Raw genomic sequence first — 17,727 nt, 5'->3', positions numbered from 1 at the left:
CATAATACGCTAATTGATTAAAGAACAGCTTTATTCGTGACCTGAGGGAGCCAAGGTCTCCTTTCTGACCCTCACTCCCAGGTGGTATCAGCTTGCAAGGCCTTGTCTGGGTAGGAAAGCCAATCACACGATTCAGGGGAGTTCCTGATAACACGTCAGATTTCTCTACTCCTAATTAGAAAAATTCCAAATCCTGATTTCAGAGTCAACACGATCAGAGGCCAGAGTCCTGATGGGCATGGGAGCTTAGGAAGCTGACCTAGTTGTTGAGCAACATCTGCGGGGCCATGCAGACGAGGTAGAGGCCAGGAAAGCCACAGGAAATTGACCCAAGAGAAGTTTCCAAGAAGATTCACACTTGCGCAGGGCATAGGATCTGGCCCTGAGGTTGCACTTCAGGTTCGATGGGGTCAACTCTCTGAGCGGGCCTGGGAGCAGAGAACCCTGCCCACTTGCCCTTGGCATGCCGAGGCTCTGTGGTCTGGGCTCAGTGGTGCTGCCACAGCCTGTTACATGTCCCAGCTCATCACTACTGGGACATCTCCAGGTTCTTGATGGGATACAGGTACCACATCACTACCCCCGAAGGGTTGATGATCACTGTGAAGTCGGTTTCTTCCCGGAGGCCAGTGATGACATCACCTGAGTAGACATCCTCGGCCTGCAGTGGGGAGGGACATCACCAGTGCCACCATGAGAATGGCTGCACAGAGACCCCTTCAGAGGATGCAGAAGCCTGGGCTTCAGCCTGTCTGTGCGAGGCCTCCAGTTTTCCCTACATAAGTGGGAGGGCCAAATCTCTCGTCATTTCTCCACTGGAAAAGCCAACAGATGTCCAAGCACAGGCAGTGGAGAAGGCCCCAGCCCACCAAAAACACTGTGTGTGCCAGCAAGGGCTGACCAACGAGGGCAGAAGTACAGCTCTAGAATGAACAGGTGCAGTACTGCACGTTACTAGAAAAATTAAATATTAAAATAAAAAAATAAAAATAGAATGAATGGGACTCATGCCTACACACAGCAGTTCTGTTTGCATAGCTTGAAAACACCGATGTAGAGAACGGAACCAGCGGCAGCCCTCAGTGCCGACAGCTGCCCCAGGGGCACCTGCCAGACTGCCCCCAGCCACGGCTCCAGGGAGGCCACGTGTGAGCAAGGATTCTGCAGCGCCCTCCCGGGGAAAGCAACGCCTGAAGGCTGGGCCACTGGCTGCGGCAGGAGGGCACTCACCTCATACGTCAGGGACCTATTAAAGTTCAGCATCGAGAGGGAGCAGCGGTAGTGATAAGGCATATCTGTCCTGCGGCTGAAGAAGACCAAGGCGCTGGCCTCGTTGGACAGGGGCCTCATGAACACTTCAATGTAGAATTTTTCCTGGGCACAGAAGATGGCTACTGGTTGGGTTCCCTTGCTCAGACAGGCCATGAAGTCCCCTTCCCAACCCTCCCTGAATCCTGGGTCCCCCCAGCCCACAGGTCCATGTCACACAGAGGCTGAGGGAAGAGGCCACAGTCCTCCTGCACCCCAGCTTATCTAACTTTTCCTTCCTTCCTTCCTTCCCTGACTCAGCGGACACTCACTCTCACCGACTGAGCAGGCCCTGTGCTGGGACAGAGGCAAATGTTGCAGGAGGCCCTGCCTCAGCAGCTCATAGGACAAGAGGGCTAAACACAGACAGCAGAGCAGGGGACAGCACAGCGTGTGAGTGGGTCTGGCCTACACAACTGCCAATGCTGAACTGCTGGGAAATGTCCAGTGGCAGCGAGGACTCTGCCCAGGAGGGCACACGGTGGGCTGGAGGTGAATTCCCATCTGCCCCACCCCCTAGAAAGTTCTCCAGGCTCAGCTCCACTGTCTGCCCTGTGGCAGGGATTAGTGGCCCCCTCACCGGTTCTGTTGGGGCCTTCTATAGCTCTGTAGATGTCTTTTTTTTTTCTCAGCCCAGTTCCTAATAGGCCAATATAGATGCCTTTTTACTAGAGTGTCAGGGATCTGGTAAAGAGCAAAGGCTTTGGGGTAACACTTGGAGTCCAGTCTTGTTTGTGCTGATTGTGTAGCCTTGGGGTAAAGTTACTTAGACTCTGAAAATTTCAGTTTCCTCATTTGTAAAACAGAGAAAGAATATCTGGCTTGCTAAGAAAATGTATCTAGAATGCCTGACGCACGGTAGGTACTCAATAAATCATAGACACTAGTAGTGGTAGCAGCATTCCTTGGCTAGAATAACTCCTTAAACTCTGGAGGGAAGCCCTAGTTCACTGCAGGGCATGACAGGTGTGTGCAGAAGCACAGGTGTTCTGTGCTGTTTCCCTGCGCACTTATGTGGTGACATCTCCCCTCCCCGGCTCCCTTGAGCTGTCCTTCTTTGGTCCTGCTCTCACCTAGCAAGGAGGGGAGCAGCTGGAGCAGCTCCCAGCAGAGTCCCAGCCACATGCAACCAGGAGGGGTGGCTCGAGGAGGCCCAGCTCCCTCCTGCATTCCAGGTGACCTCCAGCCTGGCTGCCTGGCTCTCAGCGGAGCCCAATTCTTTAACCCTCCCCTTCCCTCCCCTGACACCCTGATACCTTGCGAATCCTGCGTCCCTGGATGCCTAAGGGGTCCTGGTTGATTTTGATCATGAGTGGATTCTGCAGAATGTCCATGTTCTGAGCAGAAATAGTACGCAGGTCTGTGGACATGAAGAGAGGGGCCGCCAGCATCGTCCACAAGGCCATCTGTGCCCGGGCTTGGTCTAAGCTGAGGCCAAAGTTCCCAATGATCAGCTGGGGACAGAGAAGAGTAGTCAGTTCTCCCCTCTTCAGGGAGGTGGGCATAGGGGCTATCCCTGAACTTGCAGCAAAAACAAAAGCAAACAGGGATTGGAGAAGGACAGACACATTTGGGGGCCTGGATTAATGAACACCATGCCCAGTTGTGTGGCCTTGGGGCAAGTCAGTCAAGTCACCTTCCATCTGAGCATGGCTTTTGTTTTTCCATTAAGAACATGGGGGCAATAATATGCTCTGGCTGCATCACAGGTTGTTTAGATGATCAAATGGGATCCTGTTGCCAGCAAGTTTATTAGCTGGGACATGCAGGTCAAGAAATGCTCCCAGGGTGGCAGTGGTAGGGAACAGACCTGGACAGAGTCCCTGCACCTGCCACTGGCCACCCACCTGTCCTAGCCACCGGACGGAAGGGAGGGCTAGAAGCAGGAGTGAGAGCCAGTTGTGCCTGTGGAGGGCGGGCAGGGCTGAGTGGACTTTGCAGGACAATGGGTACAGAGCACTGAGAGAGGAGTCAGAGGCAGATGGGGGGAGGGCAGTCCAGGCACTGGGAAATGGCAAAAGAGCCTGGAATAGTCATGATCTTCACCCCGCAGAGGAGTAACATTTCACTGAAGACCAAGTTCTCCCATGGTAAGAAATGTCAGAATTGCCTGGGGAGATGTTCACAATGGGCATTCCCAGTCCCTGCCCTGAACATTCTGATGCAACAGGTCGCGGGTGGAGCCCTGGAAACAGAATCCTAAACAAGCTTCCAAGGTGGGTCTAATGCAACCAGTTCAGGGACACATTTCAGAAACGCTGACCTAGAACCTGGCAGTGAGCATCCAGGGAGGAAGTGTGCACAGGGCTGTGGGGAGCAGAGCTGTCATGGACAGTAGGCTTAGGGACATCCCCTTCCATGATGGTACCATGTCTGGGTCGTTCCAGTGACCTGGGCCAGCCACAGGCTGCAGTACGTCCTGATGTTCTGCAAACCAATCCAAGATGGAGAGCACACTACCCCAGGAGTCCTGGACATCGTCGTAGTTACGCCAGAGGTTGCAGATTTCTGCCAGCCGAGTGTAGTTCACCTGCATGTCGGGGAAGGCAGATCCAGCACCAGAACCACACCTGCCGCCCAGAGGCCCGCACGGGCTCAGGAGGCTCAGCATGAAACTCCAAGGGTGGGGAAGAACAGGCTCCTCCAGCATGTTCGGGACAAGGAAGACCTTCGTGGGGGTGGCCCTGGTCTCTCTCTGTGCATGCTGGGGCTAGGAGCCTACGTGCCCTCTCCTGCCAGCCAGGGTCAAACCCATGGTGTGGGACCAGGCTGGTGCACCCACAAACCTCCCATGGCAAACTCGCCTCCCGTGTTTTCTCAGCGAAAGTCCCAGCACCCACCAGCCTTCTCCCTCAGGTCTGAAAGTCTGAGCCCACCCTCTCCTAGCATCCAGTGTGCCAAGGGGTCTCTGATGAGGAGCTCACCGGCCTGGCCTCACCAGCCGTGTGTATTCTCCAGCCCACGCGGCAGAGCCCTGTATCTGACCCCTTGCTGGGCGCTGTGTGCTATACTTGTGGCTCTCCTGTCTTGGACGCCTGCTCTCTCAGCTCACCTGACAGGGACCTCCCCTTCTCTAAGACCCTGGGCTGCCTGAGCCGGCCCCCCTTTTTGGGGGTACTTATGATCCTCTCTTTAAACACCTACAAATCAGCACGTGGGCAGCCGTGGTGAGATCTGGATCTGGAAGGCCACCTCCTGAGGCCTGGCACGCAGCAGGCGAGGAGGCCTGGATGTGGGAAGCACTGTCGGGCAGGGTGCAGAATGACTTACATTGGGGGGCAGGCCCCCTTCATAGGCTGGCCAGCTGCAGGAGAAGGCGATGGGGCGGCCGGTGACATTCAGGGCAGCAGCCATCTTGGGGTACCCTGGGGAAAGCCCACCCCCTCTTAGGACTGAGGAGGTGTAGAAGGCACTTTGGGCCTCAGCCCAAACCTTTCCCCACCAAATGTGAGGAAACTGAGGCTCCAAAGGGTAGGTGTCTCCCCATGTACCCAGAGCCTCAAATACTTCCTGAGTGGGCCACAGTGCCACCTCATATTTAGAGAGCCTGGGAGTCACAATTTCCCCAGCCCCTAGGTGAAGAGGATTGGGAAATACCCCCCAGGGGCTGCACAGGAAACCAAGCTCAGCCAGGTGGGCGCTGGTGGGCCTTTCATGGCCGCCCCTCCCCATCTACCTGACCAACTACAGCCAGCCAAGGAGCTCACCAGTGGCCCGTTCCTTGGCGGTCGAGAAGCAGGCATCCAGCTTCAGCATGTCCACTTTCCACTCAGCAAAGGTCCAAGCGTCCTGGACCACCTTGTCCAGTGTGGTGCCTGGGTAACCCATGCAGGTCAGGTTGCCTATGTCCTCGTAGATGCCCAGCTTCAGGCCCAGGGAGTGAGCCTGTCGGGGGTAAGAGCATGGTGGGCTCTGGCAGGACCCTCAGGGAGCGTCTTCACAGGCACCTCTGACCAAGGCCCACTAAAACCTTCAGTGGCTCCCACCAGCCAAAGGAGAGGGTCCCAGCTTGCTGGCTTGGCATCTGGCAGCTATGGCCCACCCCTCCCTCCAACTGACACATCTCCCAGAGCCCATTTCTTGCCCCTAGGCCTTTGCTTCTGCCATCCCCCCTGCTATCTCTCTGAGATCAGCTCAGGAATTGCCTCCTCCAGGGAACCTTCCTGGAATCCGAGGCTGAATAAGATGTCTTTCGGGTTCTCACCCACCCACCAATGGGCCAAAAGTAGGCGTTCATTTGTCTGTTTTCCTCTACCAGACTGTGACATCTCACACAGGGATTGTGTAAATGAGCCCTAAGCAGGATACAGTGAAAGGGATGGTCTGGCCCTCAGGCTGAGGGCTGGGCTAGGGCTCACATAGTCAGCCAGGAAGGCAATGCCATGAGGGAAGCGCTTGGGATCAGGCACCAGGCGGCCATTGGCATCACGCCCACCAATCCAGCAGTCATCAATGTTAAGGTATATGTAGCCCAGGTCTCGCCATCCGTCCTGCGCCAGCCGGTCAGCCATCTCCATGAAGAGCCGCTCACTAGCAAAGGGCAGGGATGGGGCAGCTCAGTGGCCCAGCCTGGCCCTCACCCGCAGCTCTGTGTGTACCTGGGCTATAAAAACCATGACCTTGCTGAGGACTACACCAGGTCACAAGTGTAAATGGCCTCCAGGGATTGTGTCATGAGCCATAAGCAAGCTGGGGTAAAAGGAGTGGTCCAGGCCCAGGAGCAGAACTGGGTCAGCAGTAGCACAAGGGACATGCATGGCCTTTTTTTTTTTTTTTTTAAACGATGGGTCTCACTATGTTGCCCAGGCTGATCTTGTGCTCCTGGCCTCAAGCAATCTTCCTATCTCAGCCTCCTCCTCACTAGCTGGGATTATAAGCACCATGTCTGACTCTGACCTGACCTTTTAACAGTTATCTCAGAGGCTGGGTCCATAAAAGGTCCCTGCCTTGTGACCTGCCTGGGGCCTGACAGTCCCCACAGAGGCCCCAGATAGGTAATACAGATACATGTCAGATGTCTCAAGTTATTTCTGGCTACAATCTCTGGGATGGGGTCTCTGACCTTGTCCTATTTCTTAGCTGATCCTCTACTTCCTGGCCCACTTTGCAGGGCCTGGGCAGGGCTTGCCAGTAGGTACAGACCTTACTCACCTGATGCAGTTCTTTGGGTCCTCATCACAGTTCGTGTTGCAGCGGAAGCGTTCCCAGGCCAGCCAGCCCATGGGTGGCGTCCGCAGGAGCCCATTGTCCAGCATCAGCACTTGGGCCACTAGGACCAGCAAGAACACTGGGGGGCGTAGATGTGTGACTGAGTGGCTCCCACAGCGGGGCCTTCATCCCCCCCCATCCACATGGTGCCCAGCCCTGCAGAGGCTGCCTGTCTGCATATAGGAGAACCCAACTCCTGTGATAGGATAGAAATGGCTCCCCCTGCAACAGCTTGCTCCTGCAGAGCCCTAAGTGGGAGGATAGTGTCTGGGCAACGCAACATGTTTGAGTTCTGGCTTCCCACTTGCTGTTGTCACAGCAGTGCTGGAATTAGCAAAACTAACACCTAAAGTTATATCCTTCCTGTGCCCCTGATCAGTTCCTCCCACCCCATACACAGAACTTAACAGTACAGATGCTCCTAGACTTACCGTGGGGTTACATCCAGATAAACAAACCCATTTCAAGTTGAAAATATCACAAGTCAAAAATGCATTTAATACACCTAACCTACTAAACATCATAGTTTGGCCTAGCCTTAAACATACTCAGAACACCTACATAAGCCTACAGTTGGGCAAAAATCTTCTAACACAAAGCCTGTTTTATAATAAAGTGATGACTATCTCATGTAATTTATTGAATGTACTAAAAGTGAAACAATGGTTGTATGGGCACTTGAAAGACAGTTTCTACTGAATGTGTATCACTTTCAAGCCATGGTAAAAGTGGGGGACCATCTCTACATCATGCCCATACTCCAGGTCTCCTGAGCCTGGGGCCAGTTGCTCTCTACCACAGGCCCTACAGGGGGCTCAGAAGGGCTTAAGAGGTCCGCCAGGTTGGACCTGCACCCAACCAGCTTACGTAGGTGAGCCCTTTTCCTCTCAGGCCTCAGTTTCCTCATCTACAAGATGAAGTTACTGTAGAGACTTTACGGGTCTGTTCTCAGCACATCCCGCTTTCACATAAGATAGGGTCTCTGCACTTGGGGGAGAGGGGTCGAGAAAGGAAGAGGCCTGTTTGGAAAGGGAACTGATTCCTGGGTGTGGAGCGGCCCAGCTCCAAGAATAAGATAAAGGAACTCATCTCCCCACAAACCCAAATCAGGGAAGAAGGGCCAGACACCACAGGGCTGGAACTTCCTCCATGTAGCCCTCACCCCTCCTCCCAAAGCCACCGCTGCTAGTGCAGGTACCTGTCTTCAGCAACATTGCTCCGGACTCAGCGTCTGAGGATCAGCCCAGATCTGCTCTGCTTGTATCAGCTGTATACGTGGGCTCTGGAAGCTAAGAAACGTTAGCAAAACACTGGAGCACACTGCCTGGCTAGCCCTGCCGCCCTTAACCTTCGCCGTGGATCCCACACTCGGTCCCCAAGTCGCCCTCACTACCCCGCCCCGTCGTCAGGCATCACTTCCCGGAGCTCGTTTCTTCCCTCGGAAACATTCAGCAAGGTGTCCTGGACGTCAGACCTCGCCCTCCGCGGCGCTGGGCGGCACTCTGCCCGGCCGGGGCAGCCACGGGCTCGAGGACGCCCAGGAAGAACAGGGGCGCGGGACCGGAATCAGACTCGGGACGGCGGGCCAGGTTCCCGCCCCCGGCCCCCCACAGCGGCGGAGTCGCAGCCCGCCGCACTCACCCTAGCGACGCGCTCAGACCCCCGCGCGCTCCGGACTCCCGAGCCGCCCCCCGCCGCGATCACGGGATAGGCGCGTTCTGAGGCGCAACCTATCAGAATCCCCCTAGCAACGTGCGCCCCGCCCCCTGCGGGCCCCGGACGTCCAACGCCAGAGCCTCCCAGGCCCCGCCCCCGGGAGCTCGCGCCCTGCCCGGTCCCGAGGCCGCCGCGGGCCGGGCAGGCTGAGGGCCCGGCTGTTGGTGGCCCGCTGCGCCCCAGGCAGGTCCTTTCACCTCCGTGGGGGCCGTGAGTGCGAGGGCGCCGCCCAGGGCGCTGCAGGCGCTCAGTAACTAGCTGTGCAGTGACTACCTGCCCGGGAATTTGTGACAGGGAACGAGGGCACGTCCTGAAGCCAGGCCCCTGGTCAGCCGCTCGGACTGGCAATCGAAGATGATAGACACTTGGAGAGGAGGGCGGCTGGGCGGGGGACGCAGCTCTGGAAGAATCAGGAGGCTCTCCTCCCACACCTGACACTCAAGGGACTGCTCCCACAGGCACTGCGCATTCCGTCCCTCATTCATCCATCAAGCATTTATTGAGAAACTACTAGGTGCCATACACTCTTCTGGGCACTGTAGGGGCTGGAAGGAAAATATCACTGTTTTTCCTCATCCATCACGAGGGTCACAGTAGACACTCTTATAACAAAAGACTGGTAAACAGGAGAACAGCAAACAGGTTTATTGCATCTGAGCTTTACATGACATGGGAGCCTTCAGAAATGAAGACCCAAAGACTCAGGGAAAACTGTATTTTTATGGTTAGATTCGATGAAAAAAGAACAGCCATATAGAAATGTGTTAGACAAAAGGGAAGGGTCTAGTGGTAATGGACTGCGTGGGGAAGCCCGGCCAGGTCTGTACTGATCCTTCCTCCTGGGAGTGGGCAGTGCCCCTTCCAGAATGAGTCCTATGCCCTGTTGTCAGACAGAGGAGACCGGGAGGCCAATTCCCACACATAAAGGTGAGGGGAGGGCCCAGCACGGTGGCTCACACCTGTAATCCTAGCACTCTGGGAGGCTGTGGCGGGAGGATCACTCAAGGTCAGGAGTTTGAGACCAGCCTAAACAAGAATGAGACCCCATCTCTACGAAAAAAAAATAGAAATTAATTGACCAACTAAAACTATATAGAAAAAAATTAGCCGGGCATGGTGGCGCGTGCCTGTAGTCCCAGCTACTCAGGAAGCCAAGGCAGAAGGATCACTTGAGCCCAGGAGTTTGCGGTTGCTGTGAGCTAGGCAGACGCCACAGCACTCTAGCCCGGGCAACAGAGTGAGACTCTGTCTCAATCAATCAATCAATCAAGGTGAGGAGAGATTCAAGGAGCATTTCTGGTTTCTGTGACCCACCTTGGGGAAGAGGAATTCTAGTTTCTATGGAGAAAGAAGGGCAGGAGAAAGGCAAAGAGAGACTTTGCTTCTGAGGGCCTTCCCATGTCCTTCGGTTGAAAGTTCTCAGCACGCCAAAGTGCCATACTTTAGGGTGTTGTTTTTCTGTGCCCCAACAACACCTCCACAAGGGTGACCACTGGGCATCTCAAACATCACAGGCCCCAAAGTGAACACCTGCCACCTTCCCTTTCCCAGGTAATGGTCACTCTCTTTCCAGGTGCTGGAGCCAAAAGCCTGGAGTCCCTCTCTCCCCATCCCCCAGCCAATCCCTGGTCAGACCCTGCACCCTCCTACCTTCACACCCACTCCAGGCCGCCTCTCCCTCGCCGCCCTCATCTCATCATGCCTCGGTTATTCTAGCAGCCTTCTCACTCCTGCTTCCTCTTATGTCCCCGCTCTCCACAGCGCCGGAGTGGGCCTGGGAACAGAGCTCAGGTCACCTCTCACTGAAAACCCTGGGAGGGCTGCTCACCTCGTCTGGATCAGCAGGCCACAGAGATTTACAGAGCCACAACCCACACCCTCTGCCCCGATCTCCAACTGCCTCCTGGCCACACTGGCCCTGCAGGTCCTCACACACAGTGGGGCTCAGGGTCATTGCACTGGCTGCTCCCTCTGCCTGGAATACTCTTTCTCCGGGTATTGGCCTGGCTGGCTCCCTCTTTTCCTTCAAGTATTGTACAATGTCACGTTCTCAGTGAGGCCTACTCTGACCATTCTATTTAAAATCTCCCGAAACCCAGGTGGGAGGATCACTCAAGGTCAGGAGTTCAAAACCAACCTGACAAAGAGCAAGAACCCGTCTCTACTAAAAATAGAAATTAATTGGGTAACTAAAAATTAGCCGGGCACGGTGGTGCATGCCTGTAGTCCCAGATACTCAGGAGGCTGAGGTGGGAGGATTGCTTGCGCCCAGGAGTTTGAGGTTGCTGTGAGCTAGGCTGACGTCATGGCACTCTAGCCGAGGCAACAGAGTAAGATTCTGTCTCGGGGGAAAAAAAAATTACAACTGCCTCCCCCCAATTCCCAATCTCTCTTACCCTGTGTTAGGGCCTAGGGCCCACAGATAGCCAATAACCAGCCATTAGCTTCTGTATGCTTGCTTGCTTAGGAGAGTGAAAAAATTTTCAGCTGACCCTTATCTGACTCTGGACCTGCCATCCTGCCTCTGCTAGTGTGATTAAGTTTAGAAACTAAGGGGAAGGGCACAACTGCCCATAAGATATAGCCGCTAGTCCAGGGTCGAAACACCCTGGACCCCTGACATGCTTCATGTACCCAGTGGAATGCCCTCTGGCTTAGATCACAGAATGCAGAATGTATTTCAACTAAGATTGATGTTGTTCGTAATTAGGGTACTTCAGAGGCATCCTCTCGGCTGAATCTTAGCTGCAGCCGGTGACTCCTACAAAACCCATCTCAAGGCTCCAACCCCCTCCCCCCTCCCCCCCCCCCCGTTTGCACTAAAACAAGATAAAAATGTAAGATTAATGCTTTCTCTCACTTCTGTAAAAGTGCTTGCTAATTAGATTTTTAGAGTGTGCTTTTTGCCTTTAAAAAGGGGCCGTTTTTCCTAGCTCATGGCTACTTTTCTGTGCCTGCCACTCTGCAGGGCAGAAGTAGTCCTGGCCAGTAAATAAAGACTCACAATTTGACTCAATTCGGTTTCTAAGGTGGTCTTTTCTCGCACTCCAGACCATAACATTTGGAGGCCCCAGCGAGACTGCCCGACACAGGGCGCTTGGTGACCACTGGTTCCCGGGGACCAGGTGCGGTGCAGAGTTGAGTGCCTGTGGGGGGGCCCTGAGAGACGTTCCTCAGCCCCGGGCGATGGCCAGACAAATCACTGGCCACCGACACCTCAAAAAGCAACCAAATTCCTCTGGACAAGTCTTCCGGTTCAGCTCACTGGTGTCTGGTTTGTCCGTTCTGTGGGCCCTCTCGGAGTTCCCTTGGGAGGCTGGACGCAGCTGAACTCCCAGGAACAAGGTCCAGTGAGATGTCACTGGGAGCTTTTGGTTTTTGTTTCTGGAAGCTGTCTTGACTGCAAGGTTGAGTCAGCCCCCATCCAGCGCAGGTGCCCTGGGTGGCCTCTCTTGAAACTTTTGGATCCTTTTGTTTGTTAATTGTTTCTGGTTGCTAGCATGTGTTGTCTTGTGTTATTTTAAATCTCTCTGAATGGCACATAAGAACAGAAATAAGAATCCGGGCAGAGAACCAAGTACAGGATAAGTCAAAACAGGAACCTGGTCAGGGCAAGCAGTGCTGCCCTTATTGTCAGGAGAAAAAACAGTGGACAGCGGCAGCAGAAAAGGTTCCACTGCCCCCCCCCCCCGCCGGTGTCTACAAGTAAACAGGACTGACTTGAGGATTCCTCTTTGTCGTGCTTTTCTATAGCAGAAACTAATTTTATTTGTTTTGCAAGGAGTTCCGGGAGCAGAGCATACACATGGCCCATCATCCCCGAGGAGAGCTTCAGCAGTATTCAGGACCTGCTCTCTGGTTCCCTGATCTTTGTCCTGCTTTCGCTAGACTTTTTCGCCAGACTCTGCTTAGGGGGCATACGGCTTCTCCAGCTAATTTATCTAAGGTAAGCGAAACTATTCAGAGACCGAATGAGGTTCTTGCGGCATTTCTAGAATGCTTTTTAGAAGCTTATCACCTGTATACTCCCATAGACCCAAAGGTGCCACAAAATAGGCACCCTGTAAATATTGCCTTCACTCCTTATCAGCCACAGATATTCAAAAGACGTTACAAAGGTTAGAAGGGTTTGAGCAACTCAGTTGCTATCTGAGTTGGTTGAGATTGCCCAGAAGATTTACAACAACCGAGAGGATCCAGGGACGATACAGTCTAAAAAGATGGCAAAAATCTTAGTATCTGCGATGGCAGAGCCATGACATAGCCAGAAGAAAGAACCAGGAACAAGGACCAGTAAAAGGAGAAGACACCCCCTAGACACCCCCCAACCCCCCACCCCCCGCAGTGTGCCTATCTAAGGAGTTCAGCCATTGGAAACGGGAATGCCCCCATCAGCCACGGGCAGAAGGAAAGCCCACACCTGTCCTTGTGGAAAATGTTGAGTGACGGGGTGGGGGCTCCATTCTAAAGAGCCCCCAGGAGCCCAGGGTAACTTTGAATACTGGGGGCAAGCCCATAGAATTTTTAGTGGATACTGGGGCTACACATTCAGTCCTACGAGAAGCAGAGGGGCTGGTCTCCAAGGAAACAGCCTTAATCCAGGGGGCTACAGGGAAGATGAAGGCATACCCCTGGACAAAGACTAGACTAACTAACTTAGGAGCCGGCACCATTACTCATTCCTTCCTAGGGGTGCCAGAGTGCACATATCCTTTACTGGGAAGAGATTTACTCCAAAAACTATGGGCAACTATATCATTTCAGGGGGACACAACTGAACTTTCGTTTAATCAAGGACCGTCCACCATTCTTTTTACTTGCCCCCTGTCAGAAGAATACTTGCTAGCTGAGGGGACACCCCCACAACAGGTCTGGAGCCCATACTTGCAGGAACTTCAGAGCAAACTTCCCAGCATGTGGGCTGAAGGTAATCTCGGGACTGCTTCCCACCGACCTCCTATTGTTGTGCAGTTAACTAGTGCCAACACCCCCATCCGGTCTGGTCGGACAGTACCCTAGCAGCTTAAAGGCAAGGAAGGGAATTGCTGTGCATATTAAAAGACTCCAGGAGGTGGGTATTTTAATTCCCTGCCAGTTGGCCTGGAATACTCCTCTGCTCCTGGTACAAAAGCCAAGATGATGACTACCGATGATACAGGACCTCCGAGAAGTCAACAAAAGGATTGAGACCGTCCATCCAACCGTGGCTAATCCGTATACCCTCCTGAGTTTGTTGCCTCCAAGCCGTAGCATCTACACCGTGCTGGATCTGCAGGACACTTTCTTCTCATTCCCTTTGTCCGCAGTAAGTCAACCTATTTTTGCTTTTGAGTGGACGGATCCGGAGGGAGGGTATTGGGGCAGCTGACTTGGATGAGACTGCCCAGGGGTTCAAGACCTCACCCACTTTGTTTGATGAAGCTTTAAGTGAGGACCTAGTTCACTTTAGGCAGAAACATCCGGAAGTGACTCTCTTGCAGCACGTGGATGATCTTCTCCTAGCTATGAGTGATCAGGCCATGTGTAAGAGAGCAACTGAGGACTTACTGTCAGAACTGGCTCAGCTAGGATATCGGTTTCAGCTAAAAAGGCCCAGCTGTGCACTCAGACGGCAACTTACCTGGGTTATGAGCTGAAAGAAGGGAAAAGGACTCCCTCCACTGGTAGAATTGAAGCTATCTTAAAGATCCCGCAGTCCCAAACTAAGAGACAAGTAAGTGAATTTCTGGGGGCAGTGGGATAGTGTAGACTCTGGATTCCTAAGTTTGCTGAAATAGCAAAACCCCTGTATGCCAGCACAGGGGGAAAAGGAGATGCTCTTGGCTGGACAGAAAGCAAGTCTAAAGCTTTCGAGAGTCTCAAGCAGGCGCTTGTAAACACCCCTGCACTGGCATTACCTGACCTGACCAAGCCTTTCCAGTTGTGTGTTGCTAAAACTTGGGGAATAGCTACAGGGGTCCTGACTCAAAAGCTAGGACCCTGGAACAGGCCGGTAGCCTACTTATCTAAGAGACTAGATCCTGTAGCCTCTGGCTGGCCTGGCTGCCTGCGGGCCATTGCCACCACAGCCATCTTGGCGAAGGAAGCCTCCAAACTGACATTGGGACAGGACTTGCACATAGTCGCCCCTCACGCAGTAGGAGCATTGTTGAAAAGCCCACCAGAAAAATGGCTTTCTAACTGGCGTGTAACCCAGTGTCAGATACTATTGCTAGACCCACCTAGGATTCGCTTCCTGAAGACAGCTGCCCTCAACCCTGCCTTTTTGCTACCGGATGATGACCCATCGGAACCGCTGCATGACTGCCTTGAAATACTGGAGTCCCTGACCAACCTGAGGACGGATCTCGCTGACCAGCCGTGGCAGACCCTGACGAAGAGCTGTACACGGATGGGAGCAGTTACATGTCCTAGGGCGTCAGGTATGCAGGGGCGGCTGTGGTGACTACCGACCGGGCTATTTGGGCACAAGTCTTGGGGCAGGACCTCAGCCCAGAAGGCGGAACTCATAGCCTTAACCCAAGCCCTGAGGCAGGGAAAAAAATAAGACTGTCGACATCTACACAGACAATAGATATGTGTTTGCCACTGCACACATACATGGGGTGCTCTATCAGAAGCGGGGTCTCTTAACCTCCAGGGGCAAGGAAATAAAAACTAAGCCTGAAATACTGGCCCTGCTGGAAGCCATCTGGTTACCAAAAAAGGTGGCTATCATCCACTGCAAGGGACACCAAACCATGGACTCCCCAGTGGTGAGAGGGAATGCTTTTGGTGACATGATAGCCAAGGAAGTTGTATAAAAACCAGTGGGGCCTCTCCAAATTCTCACTGTTCTGCCAGAATGGCTCCTGCCAAACTCTCCAAACTACACCAAAAAGAAAGTTAAAATAGGAGAAGACCTAAAAACTAGAACTGATTCAGGAGGTTGAAAAATCCTCCCAGACAATAAAGTCTTAGTTCCTGAACATCTAAGATGAGACCTAATCAAGCAAGTGCATCAGAGCACCCACCTCGGCAGCACCAAGCTGACCAAACTTCTCCAGAGGGACTACTACATCCCTTGGCTACATCCGATGGCCCAGCAGGTAACGAGATGTCTCACCTGTGCACAAGTCAATTCAGGTAAAGGGACTAACCCTCCCCATGGGACCAGGTTAAGGGGACAAGCCTCGGGGGAACAGTGGGAAGTGGACTTTACAAAAGTAAAATTGGGTAAATATGGATACCGTTACTTGCTGGTATTCGTCGACACATTCTCAGGATAGGCAGAAGCTTTTCCCACGAAGTCAGAGACAGCGCAGGTAGTTGTAAAGAAGTTAGTGACTGAAATTATCCCCAGATTCGGCCTCCCACTGGCAACGGGGTCTGACAATGACCCAGCGTTTATCGCCAAAACAACTCAACTACTAACCAAGGCATTAAGAATTAATTGGAGGCCGGGCGCGGTGGCTCACGCCTGTAATCCTAGCACTCTGGGAGGCCGAGGCGGGCGGATTGCTCAAGGTCAGGAGTTCAAAACCAGCCTGAGCGAGACCCTGTCTCTACCATAAAAATAGAAAGAAATTAATTGGCCAACTAATATATATAATATAAAAAATCAGCCGGGCATGGTGGCTCATGCCTGTAGTCCCAGCTACTCGGGAGGCTGAGGCAGGAGGATTGCTTGAGCCCAGGAGTCTGAGGTTGCTGTGAGCGAAGCTGACGCCACGGCACTCACTCTAGCCTGGGCAAGAAAGCGAGACTCTGTCTCAAAAATAAATAAATAAATAAATAAATAAAAAGAATTAATTGGAAACTATGCTGTGCTTATAGACCTCAGAGTTCAGGGCAAGTGGAAAGAATGAATAGGACATTAAAGGAAACATTAAGTAAACTAAAACTAGAGACTGGGTGAGCCTCCTTTCCTTTGCTTTGCTAAGGGCTAGATGCACTCCTTATGTTAAAGGCTTAACTCCCATATGAAATCATGTTCGGCCGGCCGCCCCCACTTGTCCCCATGCTGGGGGAAGACAAAGTAGCAGAATTAAATAATCATTCCCTGCTTAAGTCATTGCAGGCCTTACAGTCTGGTGCCAAAACCCTGGACCTTGTGAAGGCCGCTCATCCTGGACCGACTAATCTTCCCCCAGAAAAGGCTTTGTTGCAAGTGCGACCTGGAGACCTTGTCTGGGTAAAGAAACTCCAACCAGCTACCTTGGAGGCCAGGTGGACTGGACCCTGCCAGTGATCCTCTCCACGCCGACAGTTGTGAAGGTTGCCGGGACACGTCACTGGATCCACCACACGCAGATCAAGACAGCGACCCCGGATCAACTTCCCAAGAAATGGGTCTGGGTTGTCAAGCCCACCAAGGACCCACTAAAGATAAGACTTTTTAAAGACTCCTTGGGTTTCTCCTAGTGGCTTGTTTGAACTAGGCCTAGACCTCTTGTTCCTGAAACAAGCGGGCCTTTGCATAGCCCTAGGTGAAACCTGCTGCTTCTATGCTAACCACTCTGGTACTATAACAATAACTGGTATAAAAACTTATTTTCTTGTCCCCGTGGCTGACAACACTCTTGTCAGCTATAGCAGGACCAATTATCCTTCTCCTGTCCGAGTTGCTAATTGGACCTTGCATCATCAACTGCCTGAAATCCTATGTTAAGCAGAGGATTCAGGCTGTTAAGCTGATGGTTCTTCGAACTCACTATCAGCACATTTGTGACACAAATGACGAAGAATTAATGATTTGATCCCTCCTAAAAACCAGTGGGGAATGTTAGGGCCTAGGGCCCACAGGTAGCCAATAACCAGCCATTAGCTTCTGTATTATGCTTGCTTGCTTGCTTAGGAGAGTGGGAAATTTTCAGTTGACTCTTATCTGACTCCACACCTGCCATCCTGCCCCTGCTAGTGTAATTCAGTTTAGAAACTAAGAAGAAGGGCTGTGGTGCATGGCACAACTGTCCATAAGATATAGCCGCTAGTCCAGGGTCGAAACACCCTGGACCCCTGAGGCGCCTGACATGCTTCATGTACCCAGTGGAATGTCCTCTGGCTTAGATCACAGGATGCAGGATGTACTTCAACTAAGATTGATGTTGTCCACAATTAGGGTACTTCAGAGATGTCCTCTCAGCTGAATCTTAGCTGCAGCCGGTGACTCCTACGAAACCCACCTCAAGGCTCTGATCACCCCCCCACCCCAGAGTGCTAAAACAAGATAAAAATGTAAGATTAATGCTTTCTCTTGCTTCTGTAAAAGTGCTTGCTAATTAGATTTTTAGAGTGTATTTTTTTGCCTTTTAAAGGGGGCTGTTTTTCCTAGCTCATGGCTACTTTTCTGTGCCTGCCACTCTGCATGGCAGAAGTAGTCCTGGCCAGTAAATAAAGACTCATAATTTGACTCAGTTTGGTTTCTAAGATGGTCTTTTCTTGCACTCCAGACCTGGTGGTTTCTAAGGTGGTCTTTTCTCACACTCCACCCTGCTCTATTTTTTCCATGCCACT

The 17,727-nt window shown here is 52.7% G+C and overlaps 1 protein-coding gene across 2 annotated transcripts; it reads right to left on the bottom strand.

Moving 5' to 3' along the window:
• Nucleotides 1-13: 13 nt before the first annotated feature.
• On the bottom strand, nucleotides 14-8,254 carry NAGA (alpha-N-acetylgalactosaminidase). Of its 2 annotated transcripts, XM_012741855.3 has the most exons (10): nucleotides 8,158-8,254; nucleotides 7,715-7,805; nucleotides 6,460-6,595; nucleotides 5,667-5,838; nucleotides 5,016-5,193; nucleotides 4,579-4,673; nucleotides 3,677-3,838; nucleotides 2,565-2,762; nucleotides 1,231-1,374; nucleotides 14-661 (listed from the first exon to the last, which is right to left on the bottom strand). In XM_012741855.3, exons 2-10 carry the CDS (start codon nucleotides 7,728-7,730, stop codon nucleotides 530-532), a joined length of 1,233 nt encoding a protein of 410 aa, XP_012597309.1. In that variant the 5' UTR covers nucleotides 7,731-7,805; nucleotides 8,158-8,254; the 3' UTR covers nucleotides 14-529. The 2 variants fall into 2 exon arrangements, with proteins under 2 accessions (XP_012597309.1, XP_012597310.1); XM_012741856.2 differs by lacking the exon at nucleotides 8,158-8,254 and having other exon boundaries at nucleotides 7,715-8,121.
• Between the last annotated feature and the right edge of the window lie 9,473 nt (nucleotides 8,255-17,727).

The sequence above is a fragment of the Microcebus murinus genome, chromosome 10, assembly GCF_040939455.1.
Source record: "Microcebus murinus isolate Inina chromosome 10, M.murinus_Inina_mat1.0, whole genome shotgun sequence".
Classification (NCBI taxonomy): domain Eukaryota; kingdom Metazoa; phylum Chordata; class Mammalia; order Primates; family Cheirogaleidae; genus Microcebus; species Microcebus murinus.
Note: the sequence above shows the minus strand (reverse complement) of the source record. Positions and strands in the feature narration are given on the sequence as shown.